The sequence below is a fragment of the Geotrypetes seraphini genome, chromosome 3, assembly GCF_902459505.1.
Source record: "Geotrypetes seraphini chromosome 3, aGeoSer1.1, whole genome shotgun sequence".
NCBI classification, from domain to species: Eukaryota; Metazoa; Chordata; class Amphibia; order Gymnophiona; family Dermophiidae; genus Geotrypetes; species Geotrypetes seraphini.
This window is the reverse complement of record NC_047086.1, coordinates 50,379,904-50,402,614: the sequence shown is the minus strand read 5'-3', so window position 1 is coordinate 50,402,614 and position 22,711 is coordinate 50,379,904. Positions and strand designations below refer to the sequence as shown.

General features: G+C 43.0%; 1 protein-coding gene across 1 annotated transcript in view; it reads right to left on the bottom strand.

The window, feature by feature from the left end:
- The window catches only part of SLC17A5 (solute carrier family 17 member 5), an 87,591-nt gene that overhangs the window by 27,770 nt on the left and 37,110 nt on the right, over positions 1-22,711 (bottom strand). Inside the window, exons 5-6 of the mRNA XM_033938163.1 lie at positions 21,624-21,710; positions 4,485-4,603 (exon numbers count right to left, since the gene is read on the bottom strand). Of these exons, the coding sequence (XP_033794054.1) occupies positions 4,485-4,603; positions 21,624-21,710 (206 nt within the window). The remainder of the gene's footprint in view (positions 1-4,484; positions 4,604-21,623; positions 21,711-22,711) is intronic.

The window sequence follows — 22,711 nt, the reverse complement described above, 5'->3', positions numbered from 1 at the left end:
CTGCAATCTGCTCAATATACCTCTATTCATCTTCTGACCCATACACACCGCTTTGACCATGTTACTCCTCTCCTGAAAAGAGCACCACTGGCTTCCAAGTCCATTTAGGATCAAGCATAATATATTGACCTTGGCACATAAAAATCTTACATTCTGGAATCCCAGCATACCTCTCCTCTCTCACTGGCCCATATTGTCTTGCTCACAGTCTTTGTTCCGCTACGAGTAACCTTATCTATCCCTTCTGTCCACTGTTCACATCTAGAATCTACCAGCCATTTGGCTTTCTTTTTTACCACACCCTCATTTTGGAATTCTCTTCCTGTAAACTCAGAGTACAGTTTACTGATCTCCAATTTCAGTCTTCTTTGAAGGCATACTTATTCTTTATAGCTTTTCCTGGAAACAGTAATTCAGTCGAGGTAGCCAGGCAGTGGCCCTGCTACTACTATTATGTGCAATAATAACTCATATACCCTTTTGTCCTCTTTCTTTTCTTTCTTCTTCTGTCCTATCATTACACTGTAGTTCTTTTCTTCCTTTATAAATGTTCATTTTATTAAGATTGTTAACTGCTTTGATTTTATCCTGAAAGGCAGTATGGAATAAAAATAAACAGATGTAGAAGTTTTGGGAAGGGACGCTTGAAGATTAAACTAAACTAAACTAAACTAAACTAAACCTTGGGTTTGTATACCGCATCATCTCTACATTCGCAAAGCTCGACACGGTTAACAAGGGTTAGGGTAGAAAGGAACTCCAGTGAAAGGAAAAGACAAAATGAAGAGAAAATTTAGGACAGAGTAACCAGAGAGAGGAAGAGTTACATTTTTGAAAATAACCAGGGATGACCTGTGTGTGCTAGGAAGATTTTCTGTGGTCTTTGTTGTTGTGTGATATTATTTGGTTTTCTATATCTTTTATGTTTAAATGATTTTTTATTATTCCAGCAGTAAGAAGCAAATATAAACAGTAGTACCAGTCAGGAAATAACATTTTCAACAATATAATCAGTTCCCCTCCCATCCCCCCTCCCCTCCCCTCCCCAAGAATCCATGGCCAGTCCAACAGCTGAGAGTGGGAATAAAATCTTAAAGATTCAAAAGTCTACTGCGAGCACGCGGTGTGAGGTCCTGCCAGAAGTGCTCCCACACCTGACAAAAATTTGCAACCCGGGCCAAGAGTCAAGTCTCCCACCATGCGTCTCTCCAGTGTTGCGTGCTTTCTATATCTTTTATTATTGGTTTTATGTCTTCTGTGAACCATCTTGAATGTCTGTTTTCAAGAAGATGGCATATAAACCTTTTATAGGTAGATTAGCAGTGAGACTTTTGGGGAAGGTTTCCTATTCTGAGACAAATGACCAGGAAAAGTTCTTTTCTGAACCTGTGACCACTGCTACCTTGAAACACCATAATATAAAATCCCTCCACTTTTCTTTTTACTTTCTTCAACTCCACAGGCAATTCCACCACCCTTGTCTCTATTAGAGCACCCTTTATCCCCAAAAGAGAACTTTCCTCCCTCGCTGGAACTACACACTGCTCTTTCCAGCTACTTTTACCCCAGAAACAATACTCTCCCTTCTATTACAGGAGCACATTAGATGCATGCACATGTGAATTAAGATAGCCAGAGCTGTGAGCAGGTCTGAGTAGAAAATTACTATTAGCACACATCTGCCTATGTGCTGGAACGCTATTTTTTGCATAAAAGTTTTACAATACTTCTTTATATGCAGAACGGCATTCGAGCACATGAGCAGACGTGTGCTGAAACAATTTTCTTTGGCTCAGATCTATACGAAGCTCTAACTACCCTTAGAAACATAGAAACATGATGGCAGATAAAGGCCAATTGGCCCACCTAGTCTGCCCATCCGCAGTAACCATGATCTCTTTCTCTCTCCGAGAGATCCCACGTGCCCATCCCAGGCCCTTCTGAATTCAGACACAGTCTCTGTTTCCACCACCTCTTCCGGGAGACTGTTCCACGCATCTACCACCCTTTCTGTCAAAAAGCATTTCCTTAGATGACTCCGGAGCCTATCCCCTCTTAACTTCATCCTATGCCCTCTCATTCCAGAGCTTCTTTTCAAATGAAAGAGACTTGAATCAAGCGCATTTATATTACGTAGGTATTTAAACGTCTTTATCATATCTCCCCTCTCCCGCCTTTCCTCCAAAGTATACAGATTGAGATCTTTAAGTCTGTCCCCTTAGTGCAGAACTGGGTGCTCTCAACAGTCCTGCTCTTCTAGTTTACCCCCCTTAGTTTTTTTGCGTTGTTTTAAACCTTTGATCTTCATGGAGGCCAGAAAGAAAAAAAAGATGCAGGTCCTTTATGCTTGCAGCAAAAAGGACAGACATTAAATCCTCACAAAAACTACCGCTGAAGAATAAGTTAACCCTTCTATACTTCCTCAAATTTGGTGTTAAAGCCCCATCATTATGCTCAGCTTTTATGTTTTCTGTGCACTTCTCTACATCTGTACAAAATAGCTAAAAGCTATATCCAGTGGTGTAGCCAGAACTGAGTGTTCGGGAGGGCGAACAGTTAGAATGGATCAGAACTAGGCAGGCCATTTCCTCGATCTTCCTTCCTCCCACCCTCAACAAAATAAAATTAATAATACCTTAAGCTAGAAGGGGGTCATCATACCCTGCCAGCTAAAGAACTTTGGAGCTGAGCTTGGTCAGTAAACCAGAGCATTCAGAGGCTGAGGCAAGCTTCCAAAGCATGCTCTGTTCTTACACATGAACTGAATATGCATTGAGGGATCAAGTATACCTCATTTTGATAAACAGAAGTGGTAAAGCAGGAGTGACCTGGGATCATTTTTGTCCCATTTAAACCTACTCGTGGCATAAAAGCGTAACATAAGAATTGCCATATTGGGAAAGACCGAAGGTCCAGCAAGCCCAGAATCCAACAGTGGCCAACCCAGGTCCCAAGTACCCGGCAGAAACTCAAAGAGTAGCAACATTCTAGAGCTGAGATTGTGATGTCATAATGCCTCATTCCACCAATGCCCAAGAGCCAGCCTCATCAGTGATGTCACAATGGCTTGATTATCCTATACTTAGCTCACTTAAGAACATAAGTGCTGCCATAATGGGGCAGACCAAAGGTCCATCAAGCCCAGTATCCTATTTCCAACAGTGGCCAACCCAGGTCCCAAGTACCTAGCTAGATCCCAAGTAGTAAAACAGATTTTATGCTGCTTATCCTAGGAATAAGCAGTGGATTTCCCCAAGCCATCTCAATAATGACCTATGGACTTCTTTTTTAGGAAATGATCCAAACCTTTTTTAAACCTTTCTAAGCTAACTGATTTCACCACAATCTCCAGCAATGAATTCCAGAGTTTAATTACACGTTATGTGAAGAAATATTTTCTCTGGTTTGTTTTAAATCTACTACAGTACTTCAAGTTTCAAGTTTCTTAGGATTTTATATATCGCCTATCAAGGTTATCTAAGCGGATTTTACAATCAGTTACTCAAGCATTTTTCTCTATCTGTCCCGGTGGGCTCACAATCTATCTAATGTACCTGGGGCTACGGAGGACTGAGTGACTTGCCCAGGGTCACAAGGAGCAGCGCAGGGTTTGAACCCACAACCCCGGGGTGCTGAGGCTGTAGATCCAACCATATCCCCTAGACCTAGTATTTTTGGAAAAAGTAAACAAGCGATTCACATCTACCCTTTCCACTCCACTCAGTATTTTATAGGCCTCTATCCCCCTGAGCCATCTCTTCTCCAGTGGTTCAACGTGTTACTGCTGAGTGCCGTAGTTTAGTAAGCGAGTACAGCTCCAAATTTCTTCAGCTGGTGAAGTTTGGAGATCCCTGCCAGTTGTATGATTGATGGGCCTTTGGGCAACATGGATGGGTCAGGCCTACAGTGGCTATCCCCCTGTGATGGAACCATTACCAGTGTTAAATAAGCTGTACGCAGGTATATAAGGAAAGGTTTTGCATAGGGTTAGCTCCTGTGCAAAACTCTTTTTACCTCTGCATGTCCACATAATTGTGCACTAAAGCCAAGCTAATCCTATACAAAGCCTTGCACTCTCTCTCTCACACACACACACACACTCTCTCTCTAGGTACTAAGCTGAAAGAAAGCGGAGAAAATCAATTGCATTTAGGCGACACTGAGGGCTCCTTTTACTAAGCTGCGATAGCGTTTTTAGCGCGTGCAGAATTGCCGCATGCGCAAAACCCACGCTATACAGCTAGAACTGACGCCAGCTCAATGCTGGTGCTAGCGTCTAGCATGCGTGATAATTTAGCGCGTGCTAAAACCGCTATCGCAGCTTAGTAGAAGGAGCCCTGCATGTTAATCACTAGGAAGAGCTGTATTTTTTTTTTCCTATAAAATTTGATCATCATTAATTTGAGAACTGGAAATGGCGCACTCAAATTGTTGTTCTGACTAGGCTGTCCATGACAGTACCTAACGCTGAGAATTCTACATACTTGATTTCGAAGAGATGAAAGAATATAATCTTGTTCTGAAGGTGAGATTGTTCTGTGAGTTTCAGGGGTATCGCTAACAAGCCAGCACCAGAAGACGAACCACACTATTCCAAGTGCACCTTGAAAAAAACCACAAATATTTATTTAACACATTTCTCAACCAGCTATTACTAGGCAGCTTACAAATAGCAACATTCATAAAATAAGTAAGAACATACAAAAAAACAGAATTTATCCAGTCAATACACATTTCAAATCCGTCAAAAAGAACAATTTATCCACGGTATTCTGCTATATAGTCAAGAGACAATTGCTGTATGTTCACCAAATGACTAAGTACATTTCAGCTATAAAAACATTTCACAAACGCATATATAGCTTTGATAAATTATCAAAAAATGTTCTTGCCCTGGGAAAGGTGTCCCCTAATGAAGCCTGTGATACATCTCTCCCACTAGATATGGCTGGTTGCTAGTAATACTTCTGTCGCATTTAATTTTCCCTATTCTGACACAGCACCCAAGTGACGGTTAGGGACGCCACAAACAAATCTAGACAGAACTTTTTTGGTTCCCAATAAATAATCTTACATTAAAAAAAAAACCCTCACTGGTGATGGTAGTTGGAGGGAGGGGAGGAGGGATCATCAAGGGCCTTGAACAATGGATTTTCAACTTAACTCAAGATCACTTGCCCATGTTGCCTTATTCAAGGTGCTTGACGCCAATCTAATTCCCATGTCAAAACAGCTAATGCACCCTTCATTAAAAGTACAGAATACAATAGAATAACAAAGCATGTCAGATGGCAACAAAAGAACAGCAGCAATGAACCTGGTGGATACACGTGGTTTCTTCTATGCATCCACGCACCAAATCAAAAGCCCATCCCTCCCTAAAACACCCCCACACTCCCAATAAGTAAAGTCAGCTACAAACCCCCAGTCTCTTAAACCCTGCTCAACGTCCACCTCTCCGCCAACTCCGGAACTTTCTCCACCACCTATCAAAAGATCCCAGGTGATGTTGTTGTAGGACAGTTGGTTGATATATATCATACCAATTACACAGTAACATAGTAAATGACAGCAGATAAAGACCTGAACAGTCTATCCAATCTGCTCATTAGTTACACGCTTTATAAATTCATGATTAAATTGTCTTTTTGCTTTGATATTTCTGAGCCATAGACAGTAAGGTCCACTAAAACCTTCCATGAAACGATTCTGCACCACATAAAAACGAAATTACAAATCTACTTCCCAAAGCGACCACTGAGGTCCCAAGGAGAAAAATGACTGACCATAACTCTTGGCCGCTCCCTCAAAACTGAAACAGCCCGCAAACGCTCCTACTCACATTTCATACCCAGGCTATGGCACTAGATGTACTTTGGAGCTTCAGGAAGGCCGTGAAAACCTTCCTCTTCACAAATCCAGTGCCTTAAGGACATGCTCCCAGAAATGCCATCAGCGTCAACGCACCTATGCCACCTACTCTCACCAGATGCTGCTTAGTGTATGTTTTACTGTCATGTCTATATTGTAAATTATGTCATCTCTGTCCTGTCTCGATTATATTGTGGACATACTATGTAACCTGTTCTGGGCTCCTTTGGGAGGACGGGCTAAATAATTGAATGAATCTAATATAATAAAATGGTAGGACGCGCATGCGCACTAAAAAAACGTGTTCCCTGATCCCGTCGCGTTTTTTTTAGTGCGCATGCGCGGGTTTACGTCACCAAACTCGGCAACTTGGACAACAATCGCGCTTATGCTCAAGCCGCCGCCATGAATCCTCTCTCGAACCGCACCAGGATCGAGAGAGGAGCTGCGGTGGGGGCTTGAGCATAAGCGCCATTGTTGTCCCCTACCTAGCTGCGAGGCTGCGGCGGCCTTCCTCACGGTTTCACGGTGCTTGGTTCGCCAAACAATTCCTGCCGTTGACCAAATTTGCCCCACCGTTCCTTCCCTTCCTCCATCAGGTACAGTTCAGCTCCGCCTATGTTAAAAGCAGCTGCTTTGAAATTGGAGCCCTGCCGCCACCGTAACACGTTCCCTCTGCCGCGGTCCCATATGTCAGATAAGGGGCGGGACCAAGGCAGAGGGGAAAGTGCTACGGCAGTGGCAGGGCTCCGATTTCGACGCGGCTGCTTTTAACATTGGTGGAGCTGCACTGCACCTGATGGAGGGAGGGAAGGAAAGGTGGTTGTGCGCTGTTGAGCCCCTCTGCACGGGCCAAAACCAAAAAAGGAGCCAGGACTCTTCCCAACCCGGCGCCGCCAGACCCGACAAAACGGCCCTACACTCACAGACCCGCAAGCAGGGTCGCCATGGAAACCTAACCGGAATTACATGCAGTCGCGCAAGGGTCAGTGAGAGGGGATCAGGAGCTAAAGAGAGATTGAAAAAAACAAACAAACAACAGTGCACAAGTAGAGAGAGACACACAGACAGTCACAGAAGGACAGGGGGCTAAAGACACAGATTGAAAAAATAACAAAACACAGAGGACAAGGAGAGAGAGACACAGGAAAAAAAATGACAAACAGACATACAGCAGCCAAGGAGACAGACATACTTACATACAGCGTCCAAGTAGACAGACAGAGAGACAGCAAAAAAATACAAACAGCCAAGGAGACAAACAGAAAAAAATAAAAAATACAATGCCCAAGGATAAATTCAGGAAAAAAAAACCTTCCAGACATACAGTGGCCAAGGAGTTAGACTGAAAAAAAGGCATACAGACATACAGCAGCCAATGAGACAGACAGACTGACAGCGACCAAGTAGACAATCAGCAAAAAAAACACAAACAAACACACAAAGCAAAAAAATAGAAACATACAGCGGCCAAGGAGACAGGCATGCAACAAATAGGAAAAATAAAAAAACTTTTAATAAATCAACCATACATGAAGAAGGAATAAAAAAAAAAAAAGGGAAAAGACACCTATAGGGAAACACAGGATCAAGAGCATACAGAGAAAACAGAAGTTTGCAGGAATCAGGAACATATAGAGAAAGGAGAGCAGAGACCCCTGCAAGAAGAGAAAAATAGCAAAGAGACTGGGGATGAGAAAGAGAGCAGAGATGCTTGCAGGGAGAAAAAGCTAAGCAGTAATGTTACAGCTTGAGAGTGCAGACTGAGGAAGAAAGCAGAGACAGCGCTACACAGGAAAATGGAGGGAGGAAAGAGACAGAAAGAAAAATACAGACAGACATAAATTCTAGCACCCGTTAATGTAACGGGCTTAACAACTAGTAAATAAATAAATACTGTCCTTAGGTTCCAGCTACTGGAGCTGATGTTGAAGCTCACTCCAGCCTATCCAACCATCTTGTCATTTGTGGGATATAGATTGTAAAGTCTGCCCAGCACAGTCCTCATGTTCCAAGTTACTGGAGTTTCCATCAAAGCCCTTCCCAGCCCATCCTAAACCGAATCACCATAAACAGGACACAGACTGTAATATGGTATGGCTCAACCTCAAAAAAGGATTCCCAAAAACAAACACAGCAACAAGGGTTCTCAACTTTAGAGGCACAGACTTCAACCGAATGGGAGATTTCATCCATCAGGAACTACATAAACAAGCACAAACTGACAACGTGGAGGATATGTGGTCGTCTCTGAAGTCCATACTACATGAAGCAACAGACCGATACATAAAGACAGTAAGTAAACGTAGGAGAAACAAAAGACCCCAATGGTTCAGTAAAGAAATTTCAGAACTAGTTAAACAGAAAAAAAGACGCATTTATCGCCTACAAACATTTAGGAAGAGAGGGGGCAAAAGAGGACTATCTAGACAGATCCAAAGCTGTCAAAACAGCAGTCAGAGAGGCCAAACTCCGAATGGAGGAAGAGCTAGCACGGAAAATTAAGAAAGGGGATAAATCTTTCTTCAGCTATGTCAGTGACAGGAAAAGAAACAAAGATGGAATAGTACGCTTAAAGCAATTGGACGGTAAATTTGCAGAATCAGACTCCGAGAAGGCAGAATTACTAAACCAATACTTCTGTTCAGTATTCACTCGCGAAGCACCGGGAGCTGGTCCTCAGCTTCAGACGGGAGATAACCAGAAAGACCCATTTCAAGATTTCGAATTTACGCCCAGTAGTGTCTACAACGAACTATCCAGACTCAAAGTAAACAAAGCCATGGGACCGGATAACCTACATCCCAGAATGCTCAGGGAGTTAAGAGAAGTCCTGGCAGAACCATTATCTGTTCTTTTCAATCTTTCCCTAAGCACAGGAAGGGTCCCCTTGGACTGGAAAACCGCCAATGTAATCCCACTCCACAAAAAGGGCTGCAGGACAGAGACAGCAAACTACAGACCAGTGAGTCTCACGTCTATAGTGTGTAAACTCATAGAAACGCTGATCAAACAGCATATTGACACAATCCTAGACGAAGAAAAACTACGTGATCCACACCAACACGGGTTCACCCAAGGTAGATCATGCCAATCTAATCTGATTAGCTTTTTTGACTGGGTTACTAGACAACTGGACGCCGGAGAGTCACTGGACGTGGTATATTTGGACTTCAGCAAAGCATTTGATAGCGTCCCTCATCGAAGATTACTGAACAAGCTAAAATCGATAGGATTAGGAGACATTCTAACTACATGGATTGAGGATTGGCTGAGCGGCAGACTTCAGAAGGTGGTGGTGAACGGTACCCCATCCGAAGCGTTGGATGTGATCAGTGGAGTGCCACAGGGATCGGTCCTGGGCCCGATTCTATTCAACTTATTCATAAGAGATATGACGCAAGGACTTAGAGGAAGGGTATCACTGTTCGCCGACGACGCCAAACTTTGCAACATAGTAGGCAGATGTTTATTACCTGATAATATGACACACGACCTAATGCTGCTGGAACAATGGTCAAATACTTGGCAGCTAGCCTTCAATGCTAAAAAATGCAAGATAATGCACTTGGGCACCGTGTAGAACTTATGTACTAAATGGTGAGACCTTGGTTAGGACCACGGAGGAACGCGATCTAGGAGTGATCATTAGCGAGGACATGAAAGTTGCCAATCAAGTGGAGAAGGCTTCCTCCAGGGCAAGACAAATGTTGGGGTGTATCCGCAGAAGTTTCGTCAGCAGGAGGCCTGAAGTTATGATGCCGTTGTACAGAGCCATGGTGAGGCCACACTTGGAGTACTGTGTTCAGTTTTGGAGACCACACTACCGAAAGGACATGCTGAGGATCGAGTCGGTTCAGCGAACGGCCACCAGGATGGTCATGGGGCTCAAGGATCTCACGTATGAAGAAAGACTAAAGAAATTGCGACTGTACTCACTAGAGGAAAGAAGAGAACGGGGAGATATGATTGAAACGTATAAATACATCACGGGACGCATCGAGTCAGAAGATGATATCTTCTGGCTCATGGGACCCTCGACCACCAGAGGGCATCCGTTGAAAATCAGGGGAGGGAAGTTTCATGGCGACTCCAGGAAGTACTTCTTCACCGAAAGAGTGGTAGATCATTGGAACAGACTCCCACTCCAGGTGATAAAGGCCAGCAGCGTGACGGATTTTAAGAAAAAATGGGATACTCTTGTGGGATCTTTAAGGGAGTAAATTCAGGGGGGGATACTTGGAATGGGCAGACTTGGTGGGCTATAGCCCTTTTTTGCCGCTTGTTTCTATGTACCAGCCTTAGTTCTTCATCTATACCATTTTATTTCTCAGCTCAGCCCAACTTAACCACCACTTCTGCCCCTGACACCCAATCTGCTAATCTACTACTCTCCAAATGCTCTCATTTTAAAATCCCATCCCTTTCAGAGATTCAACGTACCATTACCACTATGAATATAAAGAATTCCAGCACCGAGGCCATTCCACCATTCATTCTGAAACAACACTTTTCTATTTTCAGTCCTCACATACTAGACTTTGTATCCACCAGCCTTACTTCAAGCACTGTTCCCAAATTCTGGAAAGAGGCTACTATCTACCCCGTTATTAAAGACTTCAAAATCAGTGCAGCTGAAGATCTCTAATATCTCTTTTCTGGCTAAAATCACTGAAAAGATTGTATTTTCCCAGCTTTAGAAAACATCATTCTATGGAACTTTCATTAATAGGATTTCTACCAACATCTTATGCAACCTTGACCATTACAACTCTATAGTACTAATTTCTCTGGATTTATCATCAGCATTTGATACTATAGATCATCAACTTCTTATTAACTGACTTAAGGAAATCAGCATATCAAATCAGGTCTTAGACTGGTTCATCTCTTATTTTAAAGACCGCACATCAAAAGTATCATTCAACAACCACACTACAGACACATTTCCTAATAACTTTGGTATACTTCAAGGCTACTTCTGTCCCCTCTTCTTTTCAATATTTTCCTGGCCCCTCTGATCAGTCTGTCGGCTTCTCCATCTTTGCATATGCCGATGACATATAATTTACACACCCGATTGATCTCACTAACATTGATGACATTCTTACTATCAATAAAAAATTGGAAAAAATAAGTGATTGGCTCTACACTAATATGCTCTCTCTTAATGTAAACAAGTCCAAATCCATGATCTTCCCACTCAGGCATGGTCAATCGCTACTCTCACCCACTGAATTTCAGTCAGTTAAAACCATGAAGCTTTTGGGGATTACTCTAGATGAGAAACTTACATTTCATGATCACATTAGTTCAGTCATAAGGAAATGTTTTCACTGTCTCCGCATGATTCGCTCTCTTGCAAAATATCTAGACCAAGCCTTGCTTAACATTCTCACTCATTCTTTAGTAATCTCTTGCCTAGATTATGGCAATGCCCTATTTAAGGGAATTGCAAAAAAGGAAATTCGACGTCTCCAGATTATCCATAAAACCGCTATCAAAATTATCTTTAACGCAAAAAAATTTGACCATGTTACGCCTCTGAGGGTCAAAGCACACTGGTTTGCGTATTCCCCATCGCATCACTTATAAAATAATGCTGCTAACCTTCAAAACTAGACAAATAGAACAGCCAGAATTCATCAACAGACTTCTAGTACCCCTAACTTCAAAACGTACTCTCCGGTCATCAAATAAAAATCTGTTAACAATTCCATCGCTAAAAATTATCAGTACTATGCGTAATAATATTTTCTCTGTTACTGCTCCCACGCTCTGGAATTCAGCACCGGCATACTTACGAGAGATCTGCACGTTAGATAATTTCAAAACCAGCTTAAAAACAATGCGTTTGCAGTATGACTGTCCTTTTAAGGACATTTAAATTGATTTTTAGCCCAGCTTCTGTGGCAATTATAGCAATACAGGTTAAACTTTTACCCCTTACCTTCTGTTTTTTTCCTTAACTGTTCTTTTCTTTCTGTTTATTGTAGTTCTACCTTTTTTCCTCTCGTGTGAGTTTGATTTGTGAGACTTTGTAGATGTCTTTATTGGATAAAAATTAATTACCAATTTTAATGTGTCTGTACTACCCTGCTTTCTGTTTTTTATTTATTGTAAAGCCGCTTTGTAATTTAAAAAGGCGGGATAACAAATTTTTAATAAACTCGAAACTTTAAACATTTTCTGATTAGAAGTCCTCTATCTTTATCCTACGCTTTTTTGAATTCCGTTACTGGTTTCCTCTCTACTAACTTCCTCGGGAGGGCATTCCAGGCATCAATCAACTTCTCTGTGAAAAAAAATTTCCTAACATTACTCCTAAGTCTTCAACTTCAATTTATGCCTTTTAGTTTTACCATTTTCCCTTCTCTGAAAAAGATTTGGTTCTAAACGTCATTATCACTTGTCCAGCTTAGCCACACTCTATCCCAGTCTGGTGTGACCTGTTGCTTCCAGGTTGATGGAAGCACCAAATGTGCTGCTATGAGTCCCAACAGTTTATAAACACACTCGTCTAATTCTTCCACTTTCACATTAAGCAAAACAATCTCCATAGAGGGCGTCACCTGTACCCCCCCCCCCCCAAGACCTGTGTTAACATCTGAAACACCCACTCTCAAAAGGAATGCACTCACCTACAGGCCCACCACATATGTATATATGTTTCCCACTCTCTATAACCCTGCCAACAATCCCCCCTCCTCCCCCTGTGACTTTACTCAAAATTACTGCTTTATAGCACTTTATATCCATTCTCTACAACAGTGGTGGCTAATCCCAAAGATCTCACCCTTGCCCAGATCAATTCCCATTCTCCAACATTAAGCCGCCTACCCAAGTCCATCTCCCATGCTTTCATATACCATAAGGGCCTTTCCCTGTGACTACTGAGACATCAATATATTTGGGACATAGCATCCTGCAATCTGGGTCCTAAAAGCTGTTCAAACATTGTCTTCCCCTGGGTCACCTCATCTACTATTCCCCCACTCTGAATATAATGTTTAATCTGCATGTAAGGAAACCGGTCTCTCAGAGTCAAGCTATATTTCAAATCAGAGCTCCACAAAAATCTGCACCCCCCGAGTAACCATATCACAGCACTGCCCGACACAAACTAGCCCCTCTATCCTCACACCTTTGAAAGGCATCCTGCCCCCCTCCCTGGGTCAAATTCCTGAGTGAAGTGAAGAGGAGTAAATCACGAGTGCCTATGCCCCTCCAACAGCCAAGCTCTGGTCTGGCACCACACCTTCATAGGTAATCCCCAAAAGGGCACTCACATCCCTTCCAAACTCCTTCCCCACTTTGGAAGCCAGGAAAGGTGTAACAAAGGAACATTCAAAGGCCAATTGTGCTCTAGATCTACCCAAAACTTACAGTCCTGAGCTAGCCACTCCAACACCATGCAATGTTGCACAACCTGATATTTCTTAAAATTAGGAACCGCCAACCCTCCCTCTGATTTTCCCATGCACCAAATAACCCTTCCAACTCTCAGTCAGTGATAGCTCCAAATAAACCTCAAGACCCAACTTTGCAATTGGTGTATAACCCTATCATCCACCCATATTGGCAGCATATGAAACAAAAAAGAGGAGTTGGAGCAAAATCATCATCTACATTATCTCCACCCTTCCTACCCAAGAGAAACTGAGCCTCTCCCGCCAGTCCAACTCCATGCAGACCTTATGTAATCCAGGCCCAAAATTAAAAATCATACACGTTTGTTCCTACGTCTCCCAAATAAATCCCCAGATATCGCAAAGCGGAACAAACCTACTTGAAAAGGATACTGAGCTTGCAACTCTGCCACACTCTCCCTGGGAAGAATGACATTCAAAATTTCAGACAGCCATGTTGACCTGAAACCCTGATATTCTACCATAGGCCTCAAGTTCTTCCATCACCACTCCCAAGGATTCTCCCAGTCTAGTCAGATAAACAAGTCATCCACAAAGAAACACAACTTATTGTTCATCTCCAGGCCATGAATCTTTGTTCATGAACTCTTTGAGCTAGTGGCTCAATCACAAGGGCAAAAAGTGCAGGGGAAAGAGGACGTTCCTGCTTCATTCCATGATACAACTGAAATGGATAGGCGTTCACCTTATCATACACCACTGGAAACCTATACATCACTCTTATCCAATCCTACAACCAAGGCCTCAACCCCATTAGCACCAGTACTCTAAACAAAGAGCCAAGTGACACGATCAGAGGCCCTCTTTGCGACTACAGGAAGTTGGAGAGATCCAAGATGGCTGTGAGCAACTGAGAGTGAGAAGATGCTCTCAGGAATTTGTTTTCTTTATGTTACCTATAACCGCGGAGATGCCGAAGAGGAGGGGAAAAAGCGCTGTTGGAGCCTTGCGGCACTTAGGAACCCCATCGCAGGCAACTATTGAAGATCTCCTGAGGCGTATACAGCAGGAGCCGATTTTAGTCCGGGAGTCGCCCGCTGGAACCGCGGGCTACAAGTGAAGCTGCTGTAAGTTTCCCTGGGCTGGAGTCTACCCTGAGCCAAGACGCCAGGACCCCGCCTCCACAGCCGCAGAGTGCCAGCTCTCCACAGGAGGACAGTCTATCTGAAGTGGTGGACTCTATCTCCCGGGAGGCTGTTTTGAGCTTGGCACTGAATGAGAGCTTGACTGCGGAGAAACCAGCATTGGGGCAAGAAGAACAAGGCATTCAGGAGGGACCCAGGGCAGCTGAGGATGAAGCACAGACAGCAAGTATCTTTACAATTTCTAAACCCACTAATATTACCCTGGATTCAATATGGGATTTAGTAATGTCTTTGGGACAGACTTTGTCACTACAAATTAAAAACTTAGAGCAGAAGATCCAGGAACAAAAGGAGGATATAACAAATTTGAAAAAAGATAATATTATAATAAATACAAAAGTGGAAAAAATTGAGAAAGACCTCTTGGAAGTTAATCAGATACAATCCACTATGATTAGAGATAATTTTAATTTGAGAAGGAAGGTAAAATTATGTCTTACCTGTTAATTTTCTTTCCCTTAGACGCAGCAGATGAATCCAGAGACCAATGGGTAGATGTGAGCTATCCCATTGGGCTCTGGATTCATCTGCTGCTGTTGCTAGGGAAGGTAAAATTATGTCTTACCTGTTAATTTTCTTTCCCTTAGACGCAGCAGATGAATCCAGAGCCCATTGGGATAGCTCACATCTACCCATTGGTCTCTGGATTCATCTGCTGCTGTTGCTAGGGAAGATGGAAATATTGGAAAATAATAGTGGTGAAACATTTTTAAAAGAAAGAAAAACTCATTTCTGTTCTCGAGCTATTAGGAATTGTTGCAATTGAATGGGATCCCAAAATACGTATTCAATGTCTATTATACCACCAGATATGAGGATGTCAGATATGAGGACGTCAGATATGAGGACGTAGTGGTCACAGCTTCTGGTGGTATAATAGTTAGGGGTTAAGCCTTGACAAAGCTGAGAAAGCGAAACATGTTGGCATGAAAATCCCTAGCCAGAGATCTAAGCTAAGTATATGCTTAAAATATTAAATTAAAAAGTTAATATAAACAAAAGTGAAAGAAAAATTAAATAGTCACATAAGATTTAGAAAAGAAAAAGGGACCCAATGACAAGTTGACACGTAAAACTTAGAGCAATGAGATTTGATTGATCTCTAAGTGGTGCCGCTGAGGATCCTATAAAGTAGCTATATATATAAGGGTTGAACAAAAAATAGTGGACAAGATTACTACTATTTGGATGACCAACCATATTATGTTAGAAGGCATGTCATGTAAAAAGCCATATTGATCTAGCTATATACATAGAAGTAACAGGAAGCTGAGGTAAATGTTGATTATTCCTGAGCGTGATTTACCAGATTGAATGTTAAATGTACCTTACAGCAATAAATCAGTTTGGAAATGCGCTTGAGGTGAGGGGGATGGTAGGTCAGGGAAGGGGGGATAAGATGTAGAGCCTGGCAGGGAAGGGAGGACAGGGTGTAGAGCCTGAGTGTGGGGTTGGGTGCAGAGCCTGGCAAGGAGTGAGGGAGGCTGTGTGCACAATTTGGTTCAGAATGATTTTTTTCTTGTTTTCCTCCTCTAAATCTGGGGTGCGTCTTATGGAGTGAAAAATACGATAACATCCAGTTGGTACAAAAAATATCCAAATATCTCTCTGCTTTCCCCCCAATCCTTCCCCCTAACCCCCCTCCCCTCTCCCACCCTCCATCCCTCCACAACCGGAACAAAACAATACATCTCATGGTAAAGGACATGAATGATGTGATCTTCTCGACCTCCAGGTGACATAACCATCCCAGACTTTATGATAAATGAATTAACTGTAGGTAACGCATCGAAGTTAACTTGCACATCAAGTGTATATAATCTAAACAACTTATTAGATATCGCTGATCCAGCAGCCCCTCTGAATGCCAGTCTCTTGCCTGCACCATACAGGCCATGGTGAAAACAAACAAGGCCAACTGATGCTCTGTTACAGAATACCCGGGAATTGGGACACTGGGCAAACAGCACAATGTTTACCAGTTATGCTAACTATTAATTGACCCACCATGTTCCAATATCCTTTTACAAAGGGGCAAGTCTGCCATATATGCTGAAAATATCCCAGATGTCCAGATGAAACTCCCTTGATGGTCATAAATCTTGGATGAGTGTTGTGGGGGTCATAGCCAGAGACTTCGGAGCTCTGGGAAAGAGGCTGAAGCAGACAGGAGCACAGGTAGTATTCTCTTCAATTCTTCCTGTTAGGGGCAAAGGAAGGGACAGGGAAGAACGTATCCAGAAGACGAATGAGTGGCTACGACGTTGGTGCCAGGAAATGAACTTCGGATTCCTGAATCACGGAGACACACTACAGGGATTACAGGGACCAGACGGACTCCACCTGACCAACAGAGTAAGAACGTATTCGGACACCGACTAGCCAGCCTACTTCGAAGAGCTTTAAACTAGGTAAGTCGGGGGAGGGTACCCACTTTTACACTGGAGCAGAAAGTAACAATCCTGATGTGGCGACCAAAAACTTTGATTCTAAGTCCAAGGTAAGTACCCCTATTGCAAAAGATTTGCTAGGAGACACTTTAGCTCAAATGGGTGGCTCTCTACAGGAGCTTAGTAAACACAAAGTGTGGAGAGCTATGTATGTTAACGCACGCAGCCTAGGGAACAAACTTCTAGAACTGGAAACAGAAATAGTTAATGCAGACCTAGACGTAGTGGCTATATCCGAAACGTGGTTTACAGACTCTCACGGGTGGGATACTACTATACCAGGATACAACCTGCTTCGCAAAGACAGAGAGGGTAAGTTAGGAGGAGGGGTAGCACTATACATCAAAGAGAACATCAAGACAACCAGGATCACGGATGTCAAGTATACTGGGGAATCCATCTGGGTAAACCTGGCCAGAGGCGGAGAAAAATGCCTGTACCTTGGTGTGGTATACAGACCTCCAAGGCAATCGGAGGACATGGACACAGAATTAATTGAAGACATTGAGAACATCACGTTACGGGGGGACGTTGTTCTGTTAGGAGACTTCAACATGCCTGATGTAGACTGGAACACACTCTCAGCGACAACTTGTGATAGAAGGAGGATATTAACATCCATGAAGGGAGTACGGCTCAAGCAAATGGTACTAGAGCCCACTAGGGCCCAGGCCATCCTGGACCTGGTACTTACGAACGGAGAAAGCGTCTCGGAGGTCTCGGTGGGAGCAACGCTAGCCACCAGTGACCATAACATGGTATGGTTTAACCTTAGGAAAGGCTTCCCTAGATCACACACTAAAACAAGGGTACTCAATTTCAGGGGCACTGACTTCGCATGCATGGGAGATTTCGTCCATCAGACTCTGCAGGTTCAAGAAAAAACTGATAATGTGGAAGCCATGTGGTCAACCTTGAAATCGACTCTTCATGAGGCAACTATCCGCTACATAAAATCAGTAAATAAACAACAAAGAAAAAAGAAACCCCAATGGTTCACTGATGAGGTCTCGTACCCCGTCAAGGAGAAGAAAAGAGCATTTCTCTCATACAAACGCACCGGGGAAAAAGAAGCAAACATTGAATACAGGACAAAGTCTGCAGCGGTCAAAACAGCAGTCAAGGAGGCCAAACTTCGAATGGAAGAAACTCTAGCAAAGAACATTAAGAAAGGGGACAAATCCTTTTTCAAGTACATTAGCGACAGGAAAATGAACGCAAACGGGATAGTACGCCTTAGAACGCCAAACGGAAATTATGTGGAAACAGATTCCGATAAAGCCAAACTACTGAATGATTACTTCTGCTCAGTCTTTACCTGCGAGGCACCAGGACACGGGCCACGGCTGGAAACAAAGCAAAGTATGGAAGACCCATTTCAGAAACTCGAGTTCACACCTGCTGATGTTTACAGTGAACTGTCAAGACTTAAGGTGAACAAAGCCATGGGACCGGACAATTTGCACCCAAGAGTGCTCAGAGAGCTAAGCGATGTTCTGGCGAAACCGTTAGCAGTACTCTTCAATCTCTCCCTAAGTATGGGGAGAGTCCACCTGGACTGGAAAACAGCCAACGTCATTCCTCTGCACAAAAAAGGTTGCAGAGCAGAGGCTGCAAATTACAGACCAGTAAGTCTCACATCAGTAGTATGTAAACTCATGGAAACTTTACTTAAAGGTAAACTAGACACAATTTTGGACGAGGGGAACCTAAGGGATCCCTGTCAACATGGATTCACTAGGGGTAGGTCATGCCAATCCAATCTGATCAGCTTCTTTGATTGGGTGATGGGAAAGTTAGACTCGGGAGAGTCTCTGAACATAGTGTACTTGGATTTCAGTAAAGCTTTTGACAGTGTCCCACACCGCAGACTATTGCACAAGATGAAGTCGATGGGGTTAGGTGAGAAACTAACTGCATGGGTCAACGATTGGCTGAGTGGAAGACTTCAGAGGGTGGTGGTCAACGGCACCCTCTCTGAGACATCGTAAGTGACTAGCGGAGTGCCGCAGGGCTCGGTCCTGGGACCATCCCTTTTCAACATATTCATAAGTGACTTGATCCAAGGGCTTCAGGGTAAAGTAGCACTGTTCGCCGACAACGCCAAACTGTGTAATATAGTAAGTGAAAGCATTCTCAAGGATAATATGACGCAGGATCTGATCATGTTGGAAAACTGGTCCTCGACGTGGCAGCTGGGCTTCAACGCTAAGAAATGTAAGGTCATGCATCTTGGTACCAGAAATCCATGCAGAACTTATACCTTGAATGGAGAAACACTGGCTAAGACTTCAGAAGAACGGGACTTAGGAGTAATCATCAGAGCAGACATGAAGGCTGCCAAACAAGTTGAGAAGGCCTCATCTAAGGCAAGGCAAATGATGGGATGCATCAAAAGAAGTTTCATTAGCCGCAAACCTGAAGTCATAATGCCACTTTACAGAACCATGGTGAGACCTCACCTGGAATACTGTATGCAATTCTAGAGGCCACATTACCGTAAAGATGTGCTTCGGGCTGAGTCGGTCCAGCGGATGGCCACTAGGATGGTCTCCGGACTCAAGGGTCTCTCATACGAAGAAAGACTGGGCAAATTGCAGCTCTACACTCTAGAGGAGCGTAGGGAAAGGGGTGACATGATTGAGACGTTTAAGTGGAAAACGACTTATTCTTTCCCAAGGGACCCTCGGTCACAAGGGGGCACCCGCTCAAACTCAGAGGAGGGAAATTTAATGGTGACACCGGGAAGTATTTTTTCACAGAAAGGGTGGTAGATCACTGGAACAGACTTCCAGTGCAGGTGGTCGAGGCCACCAACGTGCTCGACTTTAAGAATAAATGGGACATCCACGTGGGATCCCTACGAGAGTTAAGGAACTAGGTCATCAGCATTCAGACTTAATGGGGTGGGTAAGTGGGGTGGGCAGACTTGATGGGCTGTGGCCCTTTTCTGCCGTCATCTTTCTATGTTTCTATATACCAGCGGTAATATATTTTATATCCATTTTCAATTAAAGAAGAGGAGAGTGGGATGGAATAAAAATATATATATCTATATAAAGCCAGCGATTCAGACTCCCCAAGCATCCTCCCCAATTCCTGGACCCACTTATCTTTTTAAGAATCTGTTGGTGCTTCCCACAAAAGCAACCAAAATGAATGGCTTAGATTAAAGAAAAATAGTGAAAGCCCAGGTCATTCAAACAAATCAAAATATACCAATGTAGACTCGGGCTAGAACAACATTAACCTATGTTTTTATTGCTAAAGGAAAGCCTCAGCCCCACCACTCCACCGCTAGTTGTAAAATTCAAATGCGGGAAGAATTATGCAGGAACTCATCATTGGCTGCCAGTAGCGTGTTTTATCAAACTAATTTTTTTGTGTGTATGTATCTTAAATGCTTATATAGTAAACATTTTCAAGTGTCATGTTTTTAAAGCTTGTACTTAGCTTATTCGATTACAGCCAATATCCAGGAGTGGAACCCGACATGCATGTTTCGCACCATAGAATAGTGCTGTGTCAAGGGTCTCCCAGAAACGCTCATGTCATCCGACTCCACTAGTTAAAGGAGTAAAAGTTACTCCTTTAACTAGTGGAGTCGGATGACATGAGTGTTTCTGGGAGACCCTTGACACAGCACTATTCTATGGTGCGAAACATGCATGTCGGGTTCCACTCCTGGATATTGGCTGTAATCGAATAAGCTAAGTAAAAGCTTTAAAAACATGACACTTGAAAATGTTTACTATATAAGCATTTAAGATACATACACACAAAAAAATTAGTTTGATAAAACACGCTACTGGCAGCCAATGATGAGTTCCTGCATAATTCTTCCCGCATTTGAATTTTACAACTAGCGGTGGAGTGGTGGGGCTGAGGCTTTCCTTTAGCAATAAAAACATAGGTTAATGTTGTTCTAGCCCGAGTCTACATTGGTATATTCCCACAAAAGCAAAGCATCATATAGCGAGATGCCCCATCCCCTTCCTCAAAGCTAATTCTAACCCTGTTACCCCCAGTATAAGATCCCAAAAAGCATGCTTAGAAAGAAACAATTGCAATTGCACATAAGGAAACACATCAGAATGTAATAGACCATATTCCTCTTGTAGGTGGTCAAACGGCCGCATCCCCCTGTCTTTCTAGACTTGCCCAACTGTGCACAAGGCTGCCTGAACCCACTGAAAATGGTTAGGCTTATCTCCACCCCCAGGACAAAGCCTGGTAATAAGCTAATAGGTGTATGGGCAAAGAACCCGCATTCCGGAAACATTTCCCTATGCAGGGAGTACCAGGTATTAAGAATTGCCTTCAAAAAGGGATTGCTCGCCATGAGTCGAGTTCAGAGCACAGCTATCAGAGCCCACGATAGTCTCCAAAGAGAGATATCTGGTAAAAATGCTTGCTCTAATTGCTATCCAGAGGATTTTTTTTCCTGGGCAAAGGAGCCATCTGCATCCAATTTGAGAACTACTTGGTTAAAACCTAATATGAGACGTCTAGATATACTTGAAAACATTAGCATTAGTTTTTGCCTCTGTGGTAAGCTTTTTTCTCAAATATTTTCTTGGAGTGCTTTATTAATGGTTTTTACATCTAACTTGCCAGTGCTTATTTTCTTTTCTATTCTTCTCATTTGGATTTGATTTCCATTACAAAAAAAAAAAAAAGATACTTGAGCATATAAGAATAGAATAATAGATTTAGAACCAGCTTACCAAATATGTAGAATACATAAGCCCAGTCCATATAGTAGCAAATTAAACCAGACAGTGGGAGGGAGACAACTGTTCCTAGCTGAGCACCTGGGGAAATAAAAAAATTATATATATATATATGAGAGAACTCATTTTGTTATTTCATCTGGAAAAGATGTGGTCTTAGGCATAAACACAGAAGAAACATGAGATTCAGCTGGACTGCTTCTTAGCTTCTAAGAGTTTAAGAAGTGTCCAGCATTCTGTCTCCAGAAGTGACTCAAGGCAAAATACACAGCAAATCCTCAACAAGAAAGCCCATTCCATAGTGCTCATTCCCAGACGTAGGAGGTGGAAACACCCAGGGCAGGATTAATTCATCAAGGGCCCCTAGGCACACAAGTACACTGGGCCCCCTGCCCTGCCCCACCCCACCATGCGCCCAGGCGGAAACAGAAGGTACCGCTGAGGCCTATAAGATTCTACCTATGAATTTCTGCTTATAAGTTTGTATCTCTAAGATTCTGTTTTGCTTGAGTATTCTATAATGGCATTTATGCTCATAACTGCTGGGCACTTAGGAGGGAATTCAGTAAATGGTGCTCAAAATTCCACGATCAAAAAAAATCGGCACTGTGTGCGATTCTATAACAGGTGTGTGCACTTTACAGAATCTTGCTTAGGTGCGAATCCATACTTAACTGTTGATTGTTGGACATGCTGGCTCTTTGTAGCTTAATTTGACCTAATTCGATGCACAGTTTTTGGGATCGCCTCTAACATGCCCCTGGCCACTCCCCTTTTCAGATATATGCTATTAAAGTTGCGTGCAGATCTTTACAGAATTAATTATTGAGGAATGGAGGGAACTTAGACAAGAAACAGAGAGAAATCAATCCATTACATTTAAGTAACAAGGAGCCTGAGATACTGTAACTAGCGAAAGAAAAAGCCTCAGTTTATTGGAGAGGTGTACCCACACTCTTTCACCCAGACATCATCGGCCCAAAAACTTTCGTGGTAGTTAGTGGTGATACGCAGAAGCTAAGATCTTCACACAGATGGCCTGGAATCTGTTTAGGCCCTGAAGCAGTGGCGTCCTGCCATGA